This window comes from Rhinolophus sinicus, chromosome 1 (genome assembly GCF_057876585.1).
Source record: "Rhinolophus sinicus isolate RSI-liver-muscle chromosome 1, RSI-T2T, whole genome shotgun sequence".
Lineage (NCBI taxonomy): Eukaryota > Metazoa > Chordata > Mammalia > Chiroptera > Rhinolophidae > Rhinolophus > Rhinolophus sinicus.
Genome location: NC_142501.1, coordinates 7,841,126 through 7,861,092, shown reverse-complemented (window position 1 = coordinate 7,861,092; position 19,967 = coordinate 7,841,126). Strand labels below are relative to the sequence as shown.

At 50.2% G+C, this 19,967-nt stretch overlaps 1 protein-coding gene across 5 annotated transcripts in view; it reads right to left on the bottom strand.

Annotated features, from left to right (window-relative positions):
• Positions 1–778: 778 nt before the first annotated feature.
• Positions 779–19,967, bottom strand: part of TCF20 (transcription factor 20) — a 161,612-nt gene continuing 142,423 nt past the window's right edge. For 2 of the 5 annotated variants that reach the window (XM_074326485.2, XM_019715432.3), the window contains exons 3-6: positions 15,993–16,086; positions 8,441–8,490; positions 7,217–7,344; positions 779–2,054 (exon numbers count right to left, since the gene is read on the bottom strand). In XM_074326485.2, coding sequence (XP_074182586.1) covers positions 7,261–7,344; positions 8,441–8,490; positions 15,993–16,086 — 228 coding nt within the window. In that variant the 3' untranslated portion in view covers positions 779–2,054; positions 7,217–7,260. The other 3 variants (XM_088796156.1, XM_088796157.1, XM_074326483.2) reach the window with 2 other exon arrangements.

Here is a 19,967-nt window from a genome sequence, read left to right as displayed (position 1 = left end):
GAAGCCAGACAGCTGGGTCAGGAGGGGGTGTGGGACATTTCCACTCCCCAGTTAACACTCATTTCGGAAGCCAGTTTGTGGAAAGACCTAGGACACTCAATCACATGTGCTTCGCAGAAGCATCAACAGCAAGTCTAAAGGGGACAGAAGAATAAAGGGCGAAATGACGAATCATTTGCTGTCAGGAAAATGTTTTCCTCAGATACGTATTCTTCAGGTTTTGTGGTTTAGCCCGACACTGAAACCTATCAGTTTCATGTGACCTGTGTTAATGCCAGGCCAGGACCAGACTGGAAGCGAGGAAGCTCCCAAAGCCGTCATTGCTATGCAGCCCCCATGGCCCACCCGGCACATCCACCCACACCTGCATCCTGGTGGAGCGAAACGAGAATGGACCCCACTGCCTGATGTAGCTATTAAAACGAAGTTAATCTGCCTTTTTTGCAGCCCCAACCTGATGAGCACACAAGAACTCATTTATAATTGCTTATTTCTACTTCACAACATTCCTTTCAGTGTTTCTGTTCTCTAAAAAGTCCATTAACATTGCATGATTTTTTAATAACCTTTGAAATTACTGCTGATTGGAAATAAGTTCTTGTATCAACCTAAGTAAATCTGACCATCCCCCAACACTAGCTGAGATCCCCCCCCCCCCCCAAGCAGCACGGAAGAGCCACCTTTGGTTTTGTTTCTGCCAACTCGGGGGGTGGGGTTGGGGGGCCTGGAATGGGAGGAGGAAAAGACGCATTTGCTTTATGTTAAACAAAAAGAGAAACAAGGTTAAAATGAAGTTTATTATTTTTTTCATTTTTTTTTTTTTTAAATAAAACTGTTTGTGAAACAGCTATTTTATCCCCATGGCAGAGTAACCCCTGAAAGATGCACTAACCCCTTCTTAAGGCCTTAACAAGATTTTTTTTTGTAGTTTTTCTTCTTTTTTTAAAACTCAGATATTTAAAAATTATACAATTTACAAAACAAAACAAAACAAAACAAAACAACATAAAGAATCATGTAGCACAGGGCTGCTCAACTGACAGGCCCCCTTTTCCTTTATAAAAACGAAAGCAAAAAAGAAAAAAGGGTTAATTGGGTGTTCCTGGTCAGCTCACCCCACACTGACACACTCCACAGTCTCCCGTGTCAATTCCTAAGCTTAGATTTCCTGGCCTGTCCATCCCGAGGGTCAGGACACAGCTGCCTGGAATGTGTCTGGAGGCGGGTCCCTTGACCCTGCCTGCCATGCGCACTCAGTGGGGCAGTGCAGCTCTCACTGGCCACAGTGACCCAGGACACAGCTGTGAGCTCGGTGCACCTGCCAGTTTCACCCCTCCCAAAAAGATAAAAACTTTAAAAATAATAAATAAATAGTGTTTCTGGAAATGAAAAAAATTTATTTTTCTGTTTAAACATCATTCTCCCACTCTTGAAAACATGGACCGTCCCCACTTCCCTCCCCCCAAAAGCTTCCCACTTTGAGACAAATTAATGACAAAAGGATGGTTTTGGTGTGGTTGGTCTGCTTTCAGTCCTGGGTCTAGAGTTCTCTGAATTGGTGAGAGACAGGCTGCCGATCAAAGCCACACACACCTCCCGTCCTTTATGAGATGAGTTTGTTCAGTTCAATTTCACATTTAAATTTCACTGTTATTGGAACAAATTTGGAGTTCGTTAACTAGATAATTTTAAAATAGAGTCAAAAGGGATAGCGCACCTTTCATTTAAACAAAGTCTTTCCAGACTAAAAATAGATTTATATATATATATTTTATCCCTCCCTTTTAATTCCCCCCACCCTTTCCCAGCACCCAACCCCTCCCCCCTCCCCCCACACTGTCACTATGGAGATTGTGTCCATGGAAACAGCCATTCCAACTTCTTGGGTCTCTTTCCTGTGGTGTCACCGGTTTGAGTGTGATGTAAGAACTTAGGAAGGAAGTGCTGGCATGGGCAGGCACGTTGGGGCGGGGCGGGGTGGGGTGTGGCTGCACAGTAGGACGATTTCCATTCCATCACGAGTGTTCACCACCTTCTCATCTCCACAGTCTCACCTGGAAGACAGAACAGACACTGAGTGCTGGGAACCTCCACTGCTCCTGCAGCCAGTGGTGGCATCGGAGGGGGCTTTCTGCAGGGTGGGTCCAGCGGCCGCAGACCCCTCAATGGGCTGCTGGCATGGGAGACATCCCAGACCAGTGGTGGGGCCACGGTGTAGCTCTGGGTCCAGAACACGGCTGAGGGCAGCAATGATGTGCAGCTGTGCTGCGACTGGACTGAGTGGCCCTCCACTCGGGAGTGTCCGCCTCTCCTGCACAAGGAAGGAACGGAGGAGACCAGGAGAGGACACCCTGACCTTCCAGGTGGAGCAGCTCTCGGGGTGACCCTCGCGTGCGATGCCCCCCACCTGGGGCATGTGGTGGGCTCAGCACTTGGTGGCAAGTAGCGGTCCTCACAGAGGTGGCAGAGCACCCAGCTGACTGGCGGAAGAACCAGCTACGACCACTTAGCTGCTTCCAGCTGAGTCAGTTCTTACACTTAACAACCCTCTCCCATGAGCTCTGCCGGGAGTACAGGCCTCTCCTCTTCCAGCCCAGGCTCCAGGCTCCAGGCTCCAGGCTCAGGAAGCAGTTCCTGACCACCGGGAGGGGGTAGGTGGCCTTGCAGGAACTGAATGCCTCCTGGGTCATTACGCATAGAGAGGTCTCAGAGACAAAGCGCTTTCCAAAGAATTCAGTCCAGAGAAGTTAAACCTGAAGCCAAGAGCTGCGGCAGCCCACTCACTCTCTAGGCACAGGGGGCTCCCCTTGCTGCCTCCTCCAACCCTCTTTGGTGCCCTCCACCACCACCACCAACAAAAAAACCTCAGGAAAAGCTGGGCATCCCATCCCTGTTCAGTTACCATAAAACTTACTAATATGCAAAATTTAAGGCTGGTCTGTGCACGAGCTAGGAATGTTCTATGTAAAAGCACACACACACACACACATGCCTGCCTTTGCCAAAAAGAGGTTCCTAACTGCTTGGCAGGAAACATGAGTAAATAGGAAGACACTTCGCAGAGATAGCAGGACACTGTCCCTGAGTAAAACCCGGGAGTCTAGCTGCCAGGCCCTGGAAACACGGGCCAGCAGCTCAGCCACCCTGCCATCCTTGGGATATCCATGGTGACAGCGTGCCCTCCCTAGTCCTGAAGGTGGCTCTGGGCCCGGAGGTCACGCCAGCCCTCATGGCCCAGGCATCCACGCTGCACTCTGGTTTTCCTGAGGCTGAGGCGGCCAGCAGAGAGGAGAAATCAGCCCTTTCTGATGCCACCCCAGGAACCAAAGGTCCTTTGTAAAGGTGATGAGAAGGGTGGAGTTAATGGGGGACCTCAAGCAATGACCGGGGGGCAAAACCTTCCTGGGGGTGTGGGACACTGGTGTGAAGGGGACATGCCCTGTCCCCCGATGCTCGGCAGTCAGGCTTGCAGCCTACCCTGCCCCTCACAACAGCAGGTCCCCACCCCTGCCCCCAGCCTCAGCATGAAGCATGTTCTCGGCACCCAGCGTCTGCCTGACTGACAGGCTCTGTCAGTGTCACCTCTGTCTTCCAGCCTTGCCAAGAGGCCCTTTCCCCAGGCTCTGATAGGAGATTGGCCCAAATACAGAATACCCTGAAGGTAACGGGACCCTAACTTCTCAGCGTTACTTCTAAAAAACTGTTCCTTCGGTGGGGAGAATAGGAAAAAAATTCTTGAAGCACCTGCTATGTGCCTGGTACCATGCCAGGAGCTTCCCAGATGTTATTCCATGATAACACAGAGGCCTGACCCCATACTTGGTGGAGCTGAGAGGTGACACACGCCACGTAGCCCAAAACCACACAGCAGGCTGGTGGCAGGATTGGGGCTCACATCCAGCAAAGCTCCTGACTGGGCCCCAGGGAACTAACTCAAGCGCAAAAGCCAGGAGGGAGGACGCCTGGCCTCTGAGAGCTGAAGGAATCTCGCTGGGGACGTCCATGGGCCTCCAGAGGCACAGTTAGGATCTGGGCTCAATTCTAAAATGATGAGAAACCTCTGAAGTGGAGAAGGGATAGGCTCGGAGGGATGTCTGCTAAGGGTCATATGGCAACTGAGAGGCAGGGTCTGAGCCAGCAGTGCGTGGGGAGGTGGCTGCGGGAGGTGCACAAGTCTGGGGTGGGGGTGGGATGGTGGAGAGAAGTGGACAGTCAAGTTCTCCTCTGGGGGTGTAATCCCAGGGCTCCCCTGGGCCAGCCTTGGGGAGAAGGCGACTCTAGGACATGATACTCATTCATACACAGGCAGTCTGTGTGTGACATTCCAACCGCAGAAGCTGCTCGGGGCGACCCAGCCAGGGCAGGGAAGCTGGTGTGTGCAGGTGGCAGCCCCTGGCACCCAGGACAAGGCAGCAGCGGATGGAGGTTCCTGCTTCCCAACCACTGGGTCGGGGGCTTGGCAGGGGGAATGGGGCCTCCATGTTCACTATAGGGCCAGAGCAGAGACAGGTACAGGGCTGCACTGTCACCAGCCATGTGGAGCTGGCTTTGACTTCAGCACAAGGACACAGCAGGCAACCACAGGCCCGTCACAAACCCTCAGAAACGGGCAGGAGGTGGAGCCCTGGATGGGTGCCCAAGGACCTTTCCTCTCTGGCTTTGCTGGCCTGGCAAGGGACCAGTGCCAGGTACCTCACGTGCTGGGGGAGAGGGTGGTGGGGGATTGGAGCTCGTGCCCCGAGCCCCAGGCCCGGGATTTCCTGCTGGACGGGACAGGTGCAGTGCCATCTGCAGCTCTGCCCCTCCCCACCCCCGCTGCACGTGAGAGCACGGCAGACAAGTGGCTGTGAGAGCAACGCACCAAGCACTTGCTGACGCCTCACCCCACGCCAGGCTGTGCTGGGCATGTTGCAGACATTTTAGCTGAATCCTCAGAAGGCTTGCTGTCGTCAGTCCTCTTGCTACAGAAGAAGAAACTGACGCACAGAGACATTAAGGGGCCTGTCCCGGGTCGCCCCGCACTTTCCATAACCACTCTGTGTGAGAAAGTGGGGAACCAGGCAGTGGGATGCATGTGTACACCCACTGTCCCTTCTCTGCCTGGTTGGGAGACCCAGTGATGGTGGCTTTTTGTCCCCAGCGAGACCCCAGATGCCTGCTCCTTTAGGGCGGGGGCTGTGTCTCAGTGCCCGCTCACTGGGGTTTCTGCACAATTCAGAGGCCTGAGGATGCCCTCGGTGCCTGAGGACAGCGACTGCCCTGAAGGTGACTGCTGACCCGAGGAACCAGGACAAGGGGCCAGCCCTGTGGGGACAGCCTGTGAGACAAACAGTTCAGGTAGCTGAGCCTGGATGCAGGACTGTCTGTCCTTTTCCCCTAAGACTCGAAACCGCCCCATACTGATGGGTCAGGCCGCTTAGTCACTGAGGGCTGCAGTTTCTTGTGTGTGAACAGGAACAGGACGCCAAGCTTCTGAGGAATGAATGACGCTTACTACCCAAGGGCCGAGGGCTGTCAGCTGGCAGGGCCCAGGAGCAGGTGGAGTGGAAGGAGATGAACAAAACAAAATTCCCGCCAAGAGACCTGCCCCCCAGGCCCAGGGCCCAGAATTCCTCTTCTCAAACACAAGGGGCAATTCCAGGGCAAAAAACAGCAATGAACTATGAATGGTTCTTTTTTCATAACCAGGGCTTCCAGGACCCTTCCAGAATATTCATCGTGGTCCCCACAGAACGAAGCCTGGGCTGGGCAGAGGAACCATGGGACGGCAGCAGAACCCGCCCAGGCACAGTGACGCCATCAAGTTCAGGGACACGCAAAGGGCCAACAGAAACCGTCCTGAAGAGCCAGCCAGCCTGCTCTCTCGCCTTGAGGGCTGCGCAGCGAGAAAGGGCCGCAGAGTCCTGGCCGGCGGTGCTGCAGAGCCAATGGCTGCTGCCCACAGTGTCCAAGGGGTCCACCTGGCCGTTTGCTTCTTGTGACACAACCGCCCGTCCTGCTCTGCTCCCCCCATTCCCAATCCCACTGCCTGCGAGAGGAAGAGAGAAAAGCACGACTGAGAAGTCCCCTCTTGACAGCCCCGGAGAAAGCACAATAAGCCCTCAGCGGTCACACTCATCACACAGCAGAGCAGAGCAGAGGGTGTGACCCCAACAGGCGGCGCCAGGACCCAGTAAGAAACAATGACTCTCAGGGGAGGAAAGCTGCCACATTCTGAGGTGGATTCTACTTTTTCCTCCGATTACTGTTAGGTGTTTCAGAGAAAGGCAGAACCCCGCTTGTAACAAGGGGGAGGGAACATTCCAGAGACTGGTCAGGGCTGGGATACTGACCCCCAAAGGGTCTCAGGCGCCTGGAGTCAACACAGAAGCCCTTCCTTTAAAGAGAAATAGTCCCTTAAGGAACACTCTGGGACAACTGGACCCCACTCCATCCTGCAGAAACAAGTGCCCAGATTACATTTCGGTTTTTGTTTTTCTTCTCTTTACAATTGATTTTCCTTCTCCCTCAGTTGTTGCCCAGGGAGGATGAGGTAGCCAGCAGGAAGCAGTGGACCAGCTGCTACTAGAGCCACAAGTCCCATCATCCTGCTTTCTTTCACAGACACACGCCGCCAACCCTGACCACAAGCCCACAGACGCATTCACAAAAAGCACAACTCAATCTCTTGAGATTTTTGTGAGTAAAATTAGATCAGATGCTCAAGTCTACTACGTCTTTGAGGGGATTTTCCTTCCCTTTGTACTTCTGCGAAAAAGAATCCTTCATAGTACTGGGGGGAAAAAGATTTCGAACAAAACTTGGGGAATTTTTTGTTTTTCAAAAGAAAACCCACCATAAACTTTACAAACATGGCATAAATTTAAAAAACAAAAGGCCTCTGGCTATAAGCTGTTATGAGATGGGGACGAGCAAGGGCTGCTGGCCGCAGCACCCCACCCCCGAGGGTCCATCCTAGAAGCGTCAGGGAGACCACACGCAAGGCCTGATTTCAGAATAGTTACCTTGAACCCCAAGGGGCAATGGGACAGTTTTAAAGCCCCACGCCACCTTCCACAGATAGTCTGGGGAGCTAAGCAACAAATGGCAAAAGGTCTTCTTCACCTTGTTAGTCCACGTGCTTAAACGCTGGTGGTGCAGCCAGGCCTGGGGCGAGCAGGAGGGCAGAGGCCATGACACCCACTCGGCGTCCAGCTGGGGCGACGCCCCGACTCACCTGTGCTTGCTGTACTTTCCATTCCCACGAGCACACTGCCCCCCTCACCCCCGCTCCGACTGCTCTGTGCTGAGGCTGCCTTTCGCTGTCTTGTTCTGCAAGGGGGGGAGAGGGCATGGGAGGGGAGGCTGACGCCGGCAAAGCCACGGAGACAAGACAGGAGGGGCAGCAGAACGAGCATGGGGTCAGGGAGGGCAGAGGCGAGGAGAGGGACGGCACATGGAAAAGGAAAGAAAAGGCAGAGTCAGTATTGAGTGACAAACAGGAGATACTTAGACAGGGTTTTCTGAGGCAAAATGTGACCATTCAAAAAGGGAAGTTTTCAAAACAGAAACATGTAAATCAAGTAAAAATAAAGAGAATATGACAAGATCCTATGATCCATCTCCGGAAAAAATTGTTAAAGAAAAGCATTAAGTGCGCATCTTTTAGAAGCGTTTTGAAGGCAGACCTGTCAGGATGACCTCTCTCCAGTACTTTCTGGCCCTCGTTGGAGACTGAAGACGGTGAGCGGCCAGTGACCACCAGGTGTCAGTGTGACCTTAGCCAGAGAGTAAGGCCGCTGCAGGCGATTCCAGGTGGTGCCTGCTGCCACCATCCCAGCCTTTTCCTAGGCCTCCTTCTCCGTGTCTCCCTCTCCACACACATACGTGTGTCCCAGAAACAGACCCTTCGCTCCCTTATCTTCCAGCCTTTCCTAAAAGAGGTGACCAAGAGGCCACCTCTTGAACCAACTGGGAAACGAGCAGTAGCAACCCATCCACTGTCAACTTCGGACCATGAGTGGCTTCTGCTGAAGGAAAACCTGGAAGAGACTGTGCGTTTCCTCAAACTCTGGAGTCAACTCTACTTTCTCCTGGTCTGGTAAAATGCCCTTGCCTATGTATCGAAGCCTACAACCAATCTTACCTCACACCCACCTGTGAACCGGGTTCCATTAAACTAAGTGGAAATCTGTAGTCTGACTGATGTTTGATCTTCTAATTTCTCTTAACAAGCAGACAAACCCATTTCTCTCCAACACAACTGTCCCAGCCGCCCCCACGCCACAGGTCTCCGTCCAGCACCAGGCTTCTCTGCTCTCCCAGGGCCAGGAGCTGTTGGCAGCCCGAGCAAGGCCTGGTGGGATGGCCGTGGTCCTCCAGTGTCCACAGGCCTCTCAGGAGTAGCCCCGCATCCCCACCCCCGCGCTGGGGGAACAGGCTCCCTGGGCCTCTGACTCACCTTGTGCTTGGGGCACCTCACCGAGAAGTTTTCCTCGTGTAGCAAACAATCTGCAAGACAGAAGGGGACAGTCAGGCGGGCCTGGCAGGCAGCACAGGTGAGTGGGGCCACCTGGTCAAGACGCACAGGTCAGACGTGGCGGTAAGAGGCCTGCACACTGCGGTGTCTGACGGGAAAACATCAGGGACACCCCCAAATAAACTACAGTACCGCGAGATGATGGACTCTCAGTCACTTGAAAAATTAATGTTCCTAGATAGTTAATGGTATGTGGGAAACAGTCGATGAAAAACTGCTTGAAAAACCAGGATACATAAATGGGTAAGTACAAACCTAATTTTATCAAAATGTTTTATATGCATTAAAAAAAGGACATCTACCAAAATATAACAGTGGTTCTCTCTTGGTGGTAAGATTACAGGTGATTTAATTTTCTTTATATTTTCCTGTATTCCCATGATGTTATCATATTGTTTTAATAATCAAAAAATAATCTCCAATAAATGTTTTTAAAATCCCTGACTGTAGGCTAAGCGCCATTCTACAGCCAACGCCTCCTGGTGAGAACACTGAATCTGGAGGCCCCTTTTCTCCTGTCGGGAGCCATGTGTCAGAGGCCAGGCCTGAGCCCTGCTGTCCCCTCGCCCTACGACCCATGGAGACAGGGAGAAGCTCCCCACACGAGCTCCATAATCCACACTGACTGCTTCGGAGGAGACTGAACCCCTGCGAGGGGGCTTTCTCCTTGGAGAAAGTGATTCATTCCCACTTCTAACACGGTGACAGCATCCTCGATGACAGCAAGGACGCGCATCCACCTCCAGGTGAGTCGAGCTCTATGGCACAACGGTAGCGCGTGGCACAGGCGAGGGAATCTCGTTAATGAGTTCACTCGGCCCAGCACAGCTCCCGGAGGCCGACAGCCAGGTCATTGGTGCGCGGTGCGGCGGCAGAATGTTAATAAATATTGATCGCACCTTCTCAGATGGCTCCCCAGGCAGCATGGCGGGAGGCAGCCATGGTACTTAGCCTTGTTAAATTTACAATTTAACTCAGGTGTAAACTGAGGTCCAGATTAGAAGCCTGTGTACCCACAGATTTTTAATGAAATAGTAATAAGAAAGGGAATACACAAATGAAATATTGTGAGGTCGTCTTACCCTACACAAATCAGAAAAGACCTGTCGACAATTTGGCTTAGACCTGGACTATCACCACCTCCCTCTGGACTCCGGGAGGACCTCAGAGTGAGCTTTCTTAGCTCCTGGGCCAGCCCCAGGGCCCAGGAAGGCAGCAAGGCCGTGCACCTCCTCCCCTCCCCCCTGCAAGCACATAGCATGGCGGTAAATGAAATGTGTTAATTTAAAACCCACAAGTACACGGCGTGACCGAGGCTCCTGCTGCTCCAATCTGCCCGAGAGCTTATGAGCAGCGGGAGGCAGACAACTGGTGCTCAGGGAAGCACTTTCTTCTCACCTGGGCGTTGGCAGCGCTGACTGCTTGCTGGCAGTCTCTAGTTTGGGCCAAAGAGAAACAGCAGAGCCCGTGTGGGGCCTGGCCGCCTTTATGCCACCGCGGTTTAGAAACTAGGAGGGGACCACGTTAGTTGGCACAGGTGACTCAGTGCCCCTCGCAGCCCCAGTGACCAGCTGTGAAGGACCAGTAGTAACATAAGTCTAAAATTAGACAACACAGTCCCTTTTAAGTGAAAAAAATTAGAAAAGAAATAAACAACATAAGTACACACTAAAGGCAACTTGGAACTACTGCCAGGTACTTCTCGAAACCTCAGTCTCCCACACAAATCTGCCAGAGATGGTGTCCACCTCTGGCTAGGCCACCCGTGCAGGAATGCTGTGGACAAACGCTCCGGTCTGTCCTCGTAATACCCACAGACCTCCAGGAAGTGAAAGTCCTATTCTTGGCAGGGTGCCACCTGGGCGGGAGAGCTGACACCTGGAAGGGCACAGGGACCGGTCCCTGCTGGGGGAAGAGCCAAGGGCGGCAGGGAGGGCAATAAACCTCTTCTGAGTCTCTGAACAGGCGCCTGGCCCCACAGCCAGGCAGCCAGCCTCTCAATTTGTTTCCTTTAGGCCCCTGGCGATAACCTACACTGTCCAGCGGGCCTCGTCAGCGCTGCACTGCGATGTCACAGTGAGCGGCTCGCTGGATCGTCATACAAGCTGAAAAAGACTCACAAGGTGGCTGGTCACCAAGATGGCCTCCAGACACGCAATCTCAGTGCCCCAGAGGGCACTCCACTTTCATGCCGTCCTGGAGCTTAATGGCAGAGTGGACTCTGCAGTGCGGAGCCCCTCGTAACAAGCGTGGAGCCTCCGAGACCCACACGTGTGCATACAGACCCCAGGCTGAGGGGAGAAAGCTCCTGGATGAAGGAGGGAGGAGGGAGGAAGGGGGACGAAGGTCTCAGGAATGTCCCCTGGATGCCAGGCCTCAGACACTGTCTCCAGCTCACTGACAACTGACCTCAGAGCTACAGTTCTACTTAGTTGGCAGAACGCAGAGCAGGGCACAGAAAGGCCGTGGAACTGGTGGTCATGATGCAGAGTGGCCTCTCCAGGGAGGGGCCAGACGCCAGCCGCTCCTAATGACCCACTCAGGAATCTGAACCCTGGGCTGTGAGATCAAAGTCTGCAGCAGAGAGCAGCTTTGAAAGGCGGCTGCAAAGGTAGCTGCAGAAAGTGAAGTTCCCAGCTGTGCTTTTTCATGAGGGTAGAAGGTGAACCCCCTCCAGGCAAGAGTCTTTATGCACAATGCAATTATTAATGAGCCAGCACAGCGCTTTCTTCCTTGGGTCTTAATTGTTGTGGCTCATTGCATTAAATACATGAAATCTTTTTTTTTTTGAAACCAGCGCTCATGTTCTCATTACTGCATTTCCCACCTGGAGCCAAACCCCGTGCCTGTGACATACAAGCCGCACAAAATAGCTAGCCATGATGTCACAAATGCAGGATCAACATCAGGTAGGGGAAAGCTGCAGGAGTCACAGAGCCTCATGAAACAAAGATTCTGTTTCTATGGAGATGTCCCCAGTAATCAAAGTTGTCCCTGAGACACCAACAGCTCTGTCAAGGTTTGATTGGTTGGCAACAAGGCAGAGGTGGAAAGGTCCAACTTTTCCTGACTCTGTATCGAGGGACTCTCAGCCCAGGGACTTATTTCCATTATAATGAGAAACAGCGTCAATCAGTGAACGCCTTTCCTGGACAGTCAGGTCCTTCACACACACAATAAAACTCCCCAGAAGATCGGAAGGGCAAATACAAGCAGCTGCCCCCCAGGGCAGCGCAGGCCTCTGGGTCACTGTGACTTGCGTCATCAACAAGACTCAGAGATGCCCAAGACATGGTCACCTTGTGAAGCTGCTGCTTTGGTGCCAACTCTCCACTCGGAGCAGCTGCTGGGCCAGCAAAGCCAGAGGTCAAAGCCTGCCCTGACTGCGCTGACCCAGGCAGCCTCCCCCCTCGCTGAATACTCGTTACCTACTTACCTGGGCAGGCTGTGCAAGACAGCTCGGACAGAGAGGGACAAGTGTCACTGGCTTATAAACCCTCAGCTCCCTGCCTCCCTGCTGGTAGTGCGGGGTGATGGACGGGCAATCCTCCCCTGGAAAGGAGGAAAAGCCCTGTGCCTTTCCCGGAGAACCCCAACCCCACCGGCAGAACCTAACTAAGGTGGCGCTAAGCTGCTAGCTGTCCAGCCACTAGCCACATATTTTCATGTAAATTTAAGTTTAAATAAAAAAATAAAATAGGGCCGGCCTGGTGGCTCAGGAGGCGGGAGCTCCGTGCTTAACGCCAAAGGCTGCCAGTTCGATTCCTACATGGGCCAGTGGGCTATCAACCACAAGCTTGCCGGTTCAACTCCTGGGCTGCACCCCCTGCAACTAGCAACGGCAACTGGACCTGGAGCTGAGCTGCGCCCTCCACAACTAAGACTGAAAGGACAACAACTTGAAGCTGAACGGCACCCTCCACAACTAAGATTGAAAGGACAACAACTTGACTTGGAAAAAAGGCCTGGAAGTACACACTGTTCCCCAATAAAGTCCTGTTCCCCTTCCCCAATAAAAAAAAAAAAAAATCTTAAGAAAAAACACAAAATAAAAAATTCGGTTCCTCATTCACACTAGCCACATTTCAAATGCTCAATGGTCACACATGGCTTGTGGCTACTGGAGAATACTGGAGAGTACAGATCTAGAACATTCCCACACTGCAGAAAGCTCTGTTGAGAAACTGGAGCAGGAGGCAGGCCACAAGCCTCGTCCTTGACTTGGCTGGTGCCCCAGACAGGGAGTGCACCCCTGTGGGGCACGGGGTTACCTGTCTGTGCTCACCTGATGGTTGCGAGCGGAGCCTCAGTGCAGACCACTTCTTACCCAGCGTCTGCCTGGGACAGCCAACTCTTACAGTATTCCCCACGTAAATCTTACAACTGCCAAAAACTTAATACTTAAGAACTTCCATTTAAAAACCACAAAGCTTAAACCAGAAAATAAAACATTCTGATGTAACTAGGGGCAACATGAAAATGAGAAAAGGCAACGGTTGGCTCTCGGGAGAGGAGGATTTTAACGGCTGTTCTATAGAACATGCCAGACCACAACCCAGGGTGAGGTACAGCTTAGACCCAGCGTGGATACATTTAGGGGAAGGAAGAGAATGAAAGGGAGAGACTGAAGCCCCCTGAACTGACATTTCAAGGCACCCTGGCCCAGCTACCCATCAGCGTGTGCAAACACACACTTTTACGAGAATCTAACTTTGACATAAGCATTAACTTTCTGTACCTTTCCTGTTCTTTTTAGTTGTTCCTTCTATAGAAACTCAGAAAGAAGAGGGGAAGGAGGGACAAGAGGAGGATGTGAGAGGCAGGAGGACGTGCTTATGGAAACATCAGACGTGCTGAACAACTGCTCTCGGGAGGGGAGCGTGGTCGAGATGAACTCAGATTCTTTCTATGTTGGTTGTTCCCTCTCCATGTGCCTTATGCCTCCGTACCTGCTTCTGCCACCTGTTAGCCACGCCCTCTCTCCCCTGCCAAATCCAAATCAAACCCCACCTCCTAGAGATAGCACAGGTGCCCCCATGGAGTCATGTTCCCCCCTCAGAAGCCGGGAAACACTTAAGAGGTAACAAGTACCATGCCACTTGCTGCACTGTTTTCTTTCCATTTTCTCTCCCTTCTTCCTAACTGTGAGCATCACACGAGGGCCAGCTGGGTGAAGGTCTTGGCTACATCCAACGCTCAAAAAGTAACTGGTGAAACTATCCACTGAAGAGACAAGACTTCTGAGGAAGAAAGAGGATTCTCCCAGGCTGTTGAAGAGTCAGAACCCAAGTCTTCTACAGCAATTACTGGAGGGCACCTCTCAGAAAAAAGGTTTCCCTTCTTTCAACAGTTATCACACTGCAAAACACAGCTCTGATCATCTCAATGAACTTGGAAAAAATGTCTGACAAAATGCACCACCACACAAACACTCTACAAACATGGAACAGAGGGAACTTCTTCAGCTGTATCAAGAACATCTATGAAAATCCCACAGCTATCATCACATTCAGTGGGTCAGAAACAGGACGACGACGTCCGCTCTTGCCACGTCTATCCAACACTAACTATACTAGACACTCTAGCCAGGGCAATTAGGCAAGAAAAAAAAAAAAAGGCATCTGATTGGAAAGGAAGAAGTAAAACTATCTATTTGCAGATGACAAATCTAGTATATAGAAATCCACTAAAAAACTATTAGAATTAATGAATGAGTTGAGCAGTTACAGGATATAAGATCAATATACCAAAATCAATTGTATTTCTCTACACTCATAAGAACAATCTGAAAATTAAATTATGAAACCAATTCCATTTATCACCACACCAAAAAAAAACAACAACTTAGGAATAAATTTAACAAAAGACGTGTAAAACATATACTCTGAAAACTACAAGACACTGTTGAAAGAAATTAAAGACGGAAATAAATGGAAAGACATCCCATGATGAGTCGGAAGGCAGACTAACGCTATGATGGCAATACTCCCTGATGGGTCTGCAGACTCGATGCAAACTCCATCAAAGTTTCAACAGCTGTGTTTCACAGAAATGGACAAGTCAATCCTAAAATTCACATGGGACAGCCAAGGACCCAGAAGAGCCAAAACAATCTTGAAAAAAAGGAACAAAATCGGAGGACTGACATTTCCCAATTTCAAAATGTACTACAAAGCTACAGTAATCAAGACTGTGGTGGTGAAGAGTCCAGAAATCAGCCCACACATCTATGGCCAGTTGGTTTTCGACAAAGGTGTGTACCAGAATCACTGAATGAGGAAAGACTAGTCTTTTCACCAAATGGTGCTGGGCCAACTGGAATCCATGTGCAAAATAATGCATCGGACCCCTCCTCCTTCACACCACATATAAAAATGAACTCAAATGGATCAAAGACCTTTGTAAGGGGTAAAACTGCAAAACTTATAGGAGGAGACACGGGCATAAATCTTTGTGATTTTGTATTAGGCAATGGTTTCTAAGATACAAGAAAAAGCAACAAGCAACAAAAGAAAAACTAGATAAATTGGACTTGATCAAAGATACTCAACATCATTAGCCACCAGGGAAATGCAAATCAAAATCCATGACATACCACTTCACACTCACTGGGATGGCTATGATAAAAAGGATAATAGTAAGTGTTGGTGAGGATATGGAGAAACTGGAACCCTCACATACTGCTGGAGGGATGTAGAATGGTATAGCCACCTTGGAAAACATCCTGACAGGTAGATCCTCAAAAGGTTAAACAGTTACCGTATGACCCAGTAATTCTACTCCTAGGTTTATACCCGAGAGAACTGAAAACATTAAGTCTAGTATGTGAATTGAAAGACTTGTATGTGAATTGAAAACTCACGGTAGCCTTATTCGTAATAATCAAAAAGTGTAACAATCTAAATGTGCACCAAATGATGAATGATAAATAAAAGTATATCCTTATAACAAAATAGTTTGGCAATAAAAATGAATGAAGTGCCGATACACGCTACAACATGGATTAACTTAAAAAACATAATGCTAAGGGAAGGCAGCCAGTCACCAAGACCACATGTACTGTATGATTCCATTTATACGAAATGTCCAGAATAGGCAAATCCACAGAAACGGAAAGTAGATTAGTGGTTGCCTGGGGCTGGGGGTGAAGGGAGAGGCAAGTTTTATGAGGTGCTGAAAATGTGCTAAAATTTATTGTGACGGGTTGTACGACTCTGTGAATATACTAAAAACCACTGAATGGTACACTTAAATAGGTGAATCATGTGTGAATTATATGAATAAAACTGTTGTTATAAAAAATGACCCCATTTCACTCCTTTTTATTCTCGTCTCTGCATTCCTTTAGAATTTACAAACAGAACAGGGTCAGAAGAGACAAAACGCACTGTAAGGAAGGGAAAGGGGCAGAGACTCAGATGTTCTGTCCTCCCCTTCAGATGTTCTGGACACACAGGGTCTGCGGCCGTCTTACCTGCGTCAATGGCACACGGGTAATGGTATCGGAAGGAGCAGCCTTTGTTGTAGCAGCCCAAGGTGGCGCCTGCCTCCTGGCAGTGGGAACATTTCTGAAAGGAAAAGTCACACGTCAGCATCCCGGATTCGCCCTGTCCTCCCGGCCAGTCAGACCTCAGCACACGTCCCTGTGGTTACAGGACTTCGTGGTGGCGGGATGAGCGGGTGGATTTCTAACCGCCACTCACTGACCACACATGGAGGAGATCCAGTAGTAACGTTTGAGGCCAAGCCTCACAAATGCTCACAAATAAATCACACGGAACACCACGGTGGGGTGGGGTGGCGGGGGCACTCAGCCCGGCCTGGGGTTCCCGCGGCCCCCCCAGCCACATGCCTGCCTGTCCCCTCCTTCCCCACCGCTATCTTGAATGCCTGCAGATCTCACCTGTTTATTTCTGGAAGTCTGGGATAGGAGGAGAGGGTAAGATAGTAGAGTTATATATAAACCTTTCAGAATTAAAAGTGGAATTTGGTTTCCAGTTCTTATATTTGTAAGATTTTATTTTTATTCTATTTATCCCAAATGCCCAATACAAGTATAGTTCCCTTTTCAGAAAACATGGGCTCCTGTGTGCAAATGGTATTTTTATACGTAAATCCTATTTTAAATGCACTAGGAAAACTGCCATGAATTTCTGGCTAAGTGAGACATTCTGTAATTGAGAAGCTCCTCCTTATATGGTCAGGTTTCCTGAAAATGGGGCCCATCTCTCATCTCGGTGGCTGCGGTGAGCGCTCACTCCTTCGGCGTAAGAAATGTGTCCTATCATCAATAATCCTATTTGTAAAATTCAGCCACACCGGCCTGCTAGGAGGGACGCAGGCTCTTCTGGTGGCCGAAGCACAGCCAGGTAAGGCTACTGGGAACATACAGGCACTTGGTTCCTGATTCTAGGAAAAAGAAGTGCTCCCTAAGCAGTTGCACTTGTGGAAAAGAAAGGCTCCAGGGCGACCATATCCTGTCGGGGGGGTGGGGGGGGGGAGTGACTAAAGGGCGCCCCCTTTCCTCTTCCCACACAAAGGCAGGCCCCGGATGGCAGCCTATCAGGGGTCAGCGTGGCTCGCAGGCCTCACCTAGTGGGAGCGAAGCCCATCTGCACAGGCCCAGGAACGAATGCCCCCAACTCACAGTGGCCGTAGCAGGAGGACAACAGGGAGCTGGGTCAAGGTCACCTCACGCTGATGCTGATGCTGAAACCACACGGATGCAGCAATAGGGCGGCCTGACGTGATGGACGTGGACCAACTCACCAGGCCTCCTACCTACCCCATAGCACCCCCTCCCCAGATGAGGTGCCTGAAGCATCAGAAAGGGAAGTAACCTGCTCCAACAGAGCTGACCTGGGCTGACCACCCCTGGCATCCATCCTCCAGGGACAAATGGGGCAGGAAAAGGGCTACAGGACCAGCCCTCCCAGGGCCTGGCTTCCTTTCAGAAAACCAACATCCTCTGGGAGCCGACAATCAGAAGTTTTCACCATGTGCCCTCACACCTTTGCCAAGAAATGAAAGATTCCTTGGCCTGGAGTAAACCAAGGACAGCTGGCAGCGTTTTGGGAAGCCCTAGACTCTATCTCCTTTTGTCGGTGCCACTGAGCACCTCCAGGAAAAAGGGCTCACGGTCAGCCTGGGGAACCAGTGTGGCTGACTTGTCAGTGGCCCACCGCCCGCAGCCATTGCTGTTCCAGCCCTTCTTACGAAAGGAGCCCCACAGGGTCGGCTACCAGAGGACTTGTGCCCCAGGCCCTCCCCACCCCGTGGTGAACCTCAATTAGTGGTGTCCATTTAGAAAGGGGTGTGTCAAGCATTTCTGGTAGAAAGTGTGCAGGGAAAGGAGCTTCTAGGAAACTTTCGCCCCTCTTAAAAACCGGAGGCATCTTCTCGCTTGGCTATGAGGATGGGAAGGTGAGATCTCTCGCAGCCATCTTATCACCATGAGGGGACTGCTCTAAACACAAAGCTCAACCTGCTGAGGACAGCAGTGTCAGGACAGAGAGAACCTGGATCCTTGGTGACACTGCTGAGCACTAAATCAACCACCCCCAGGCACACCCCATCTCCAGACTTGTTAAGAGTGAGGACATTTAAAAAAAAATTCACCTTTTAGTTGAATTTTGTGACTTGCAGCCAGAATATCAATACAGAAAAGGGCGTAGTATTCGAGGCACTGCTGTAGAAGTCAAGTGTGTGGGCTGTGCAATCTAAGTCACTCCCACCACTTCCTGTCTGTGTTCCTGGCCAAGTTCCTAACCTGCAAACATGGATCTAATAATACTACCATGTTGCCCTGAAAATAAGACCTAGCTGGACAATCAGCTCTAATGCGTCTTTTGGAGAAAAATTAATATAAGAACTGGTCTTATATTACAGTAAAATATGACCGAGTCTTGCATTAATTTTTGCTCCAAAAGACGCATTAGAGCTGACTGTCCTGCTAGGTCTTATTTTCGGGGAAACATGGTATCTCCCTCACAGAGATGTTGTTAGTGCTAAATGTATTAACTAACTCAGGCTTAGAACAGTGGCTGGATCAAAAGTGCTCAGGAAATGTGACCCAAGACAACCATGTGCCACATACACGCTAGGTGTTTCGCAAAGACCACGTACGAAAAGCAACCTGCAGAGCAGGCCTTGTCATCACACGAGTTTACAGACAGGAAAGAGAGGTGATCAAGCTCGGATCTGAACTACGTCTGTTTCCCTCCTACCTCAACCCATGCTCTTCTGTCGCCTGCAGGGCTTCCCGAGCTCTCTGCCCTGAACCAGCCCACAGACCACAGGTCCTGTCTGTATCATAAAGAACGCAAGCTCACCCCTCGCCAGGAAATTATGTCAAAAAAATGCTTGCTCTCAGTTAAAAAGCACAATTAATTTATTACACTGCTTGCAGAGAAGAAAGACCATGCATCGTATATTAGGGCCTTAAAGAAAAGACCTTAAAGAGTTTAATTCAATGGTTCTCAGTGTGGTCCTTGGATCAGCAGCTTCAGCGTCACCTGGGAACTTGTTAGAAATGTAAATTCTGGGAGTGTGGGAAGATGGGGGAAAAGGTAGCTCTAGGAGCCTGTCTCCCACCTAGACAACAATTACCCTGGCGTATCTGTCTGCTGTAACTATTCTGCAACTCTGGAGACTGTTGCAGGGTTTCAGCTTCCAAGGAAAGACTTGGATGGTAAACTGCAGTTAATTCTGGTCAATTTCGGCTCTTAGCACAGCAGCAGCTGCCTGTCCCCACTCTAGTGAAGTGGCGGCAGCCGAGCACATGGTCCTGAAGCAGCTGGCACACAAACCTGCAGAAGCCAGGTAGACAAAAAAAACCTCTGTCCTCCAAGTACTGGGGATCTTGCTGCTTCTGATCACAGAGGTGGAGACAAAGACGTAGGCAGCCATTGTTTTTAACCCCTCCCGGCCCCCCCATCTCCCTGCTGAAGTAACTTCCTGGGGATTTAAGAGTGGCACCAGCCCCACCTTAATGTTTTGCTTTTTCCCCTTTTGAGAGCCAGACATTAAAGATTGGGACATTCAAAAACAATTGCATACATGGGGAAAATTAGAAAGTGACCATACATTCCCAGGGAAAGGCTCAGAAAAGACCGTGAGAGGACTTGAAGTTTACACCTTTTACACCTCAGGCTGATCCTAGGCACAGATAGACTGTAACAATTATTTAAAAAAAAAAAAAAAAGCACACCCTGGGGAAGGGGAACATCTGACAGGCATACAAAGAAAAAGGAAAGTATGGTCTTTTCAAGGAAAAAAATAAATCAACAGAGACTGTCCTTTAAAAAGACCTAATGGCAGATACACTGGACAAAAACTTTTAAAAGAACTGTCTTAAAGATGCTCAAAGAACTAAAGAATGATGTGGACAAAGTCAAAACAAAAACAAAAAAACCACAATGTGTGAACAAATGAAAATATCAATAAAGAT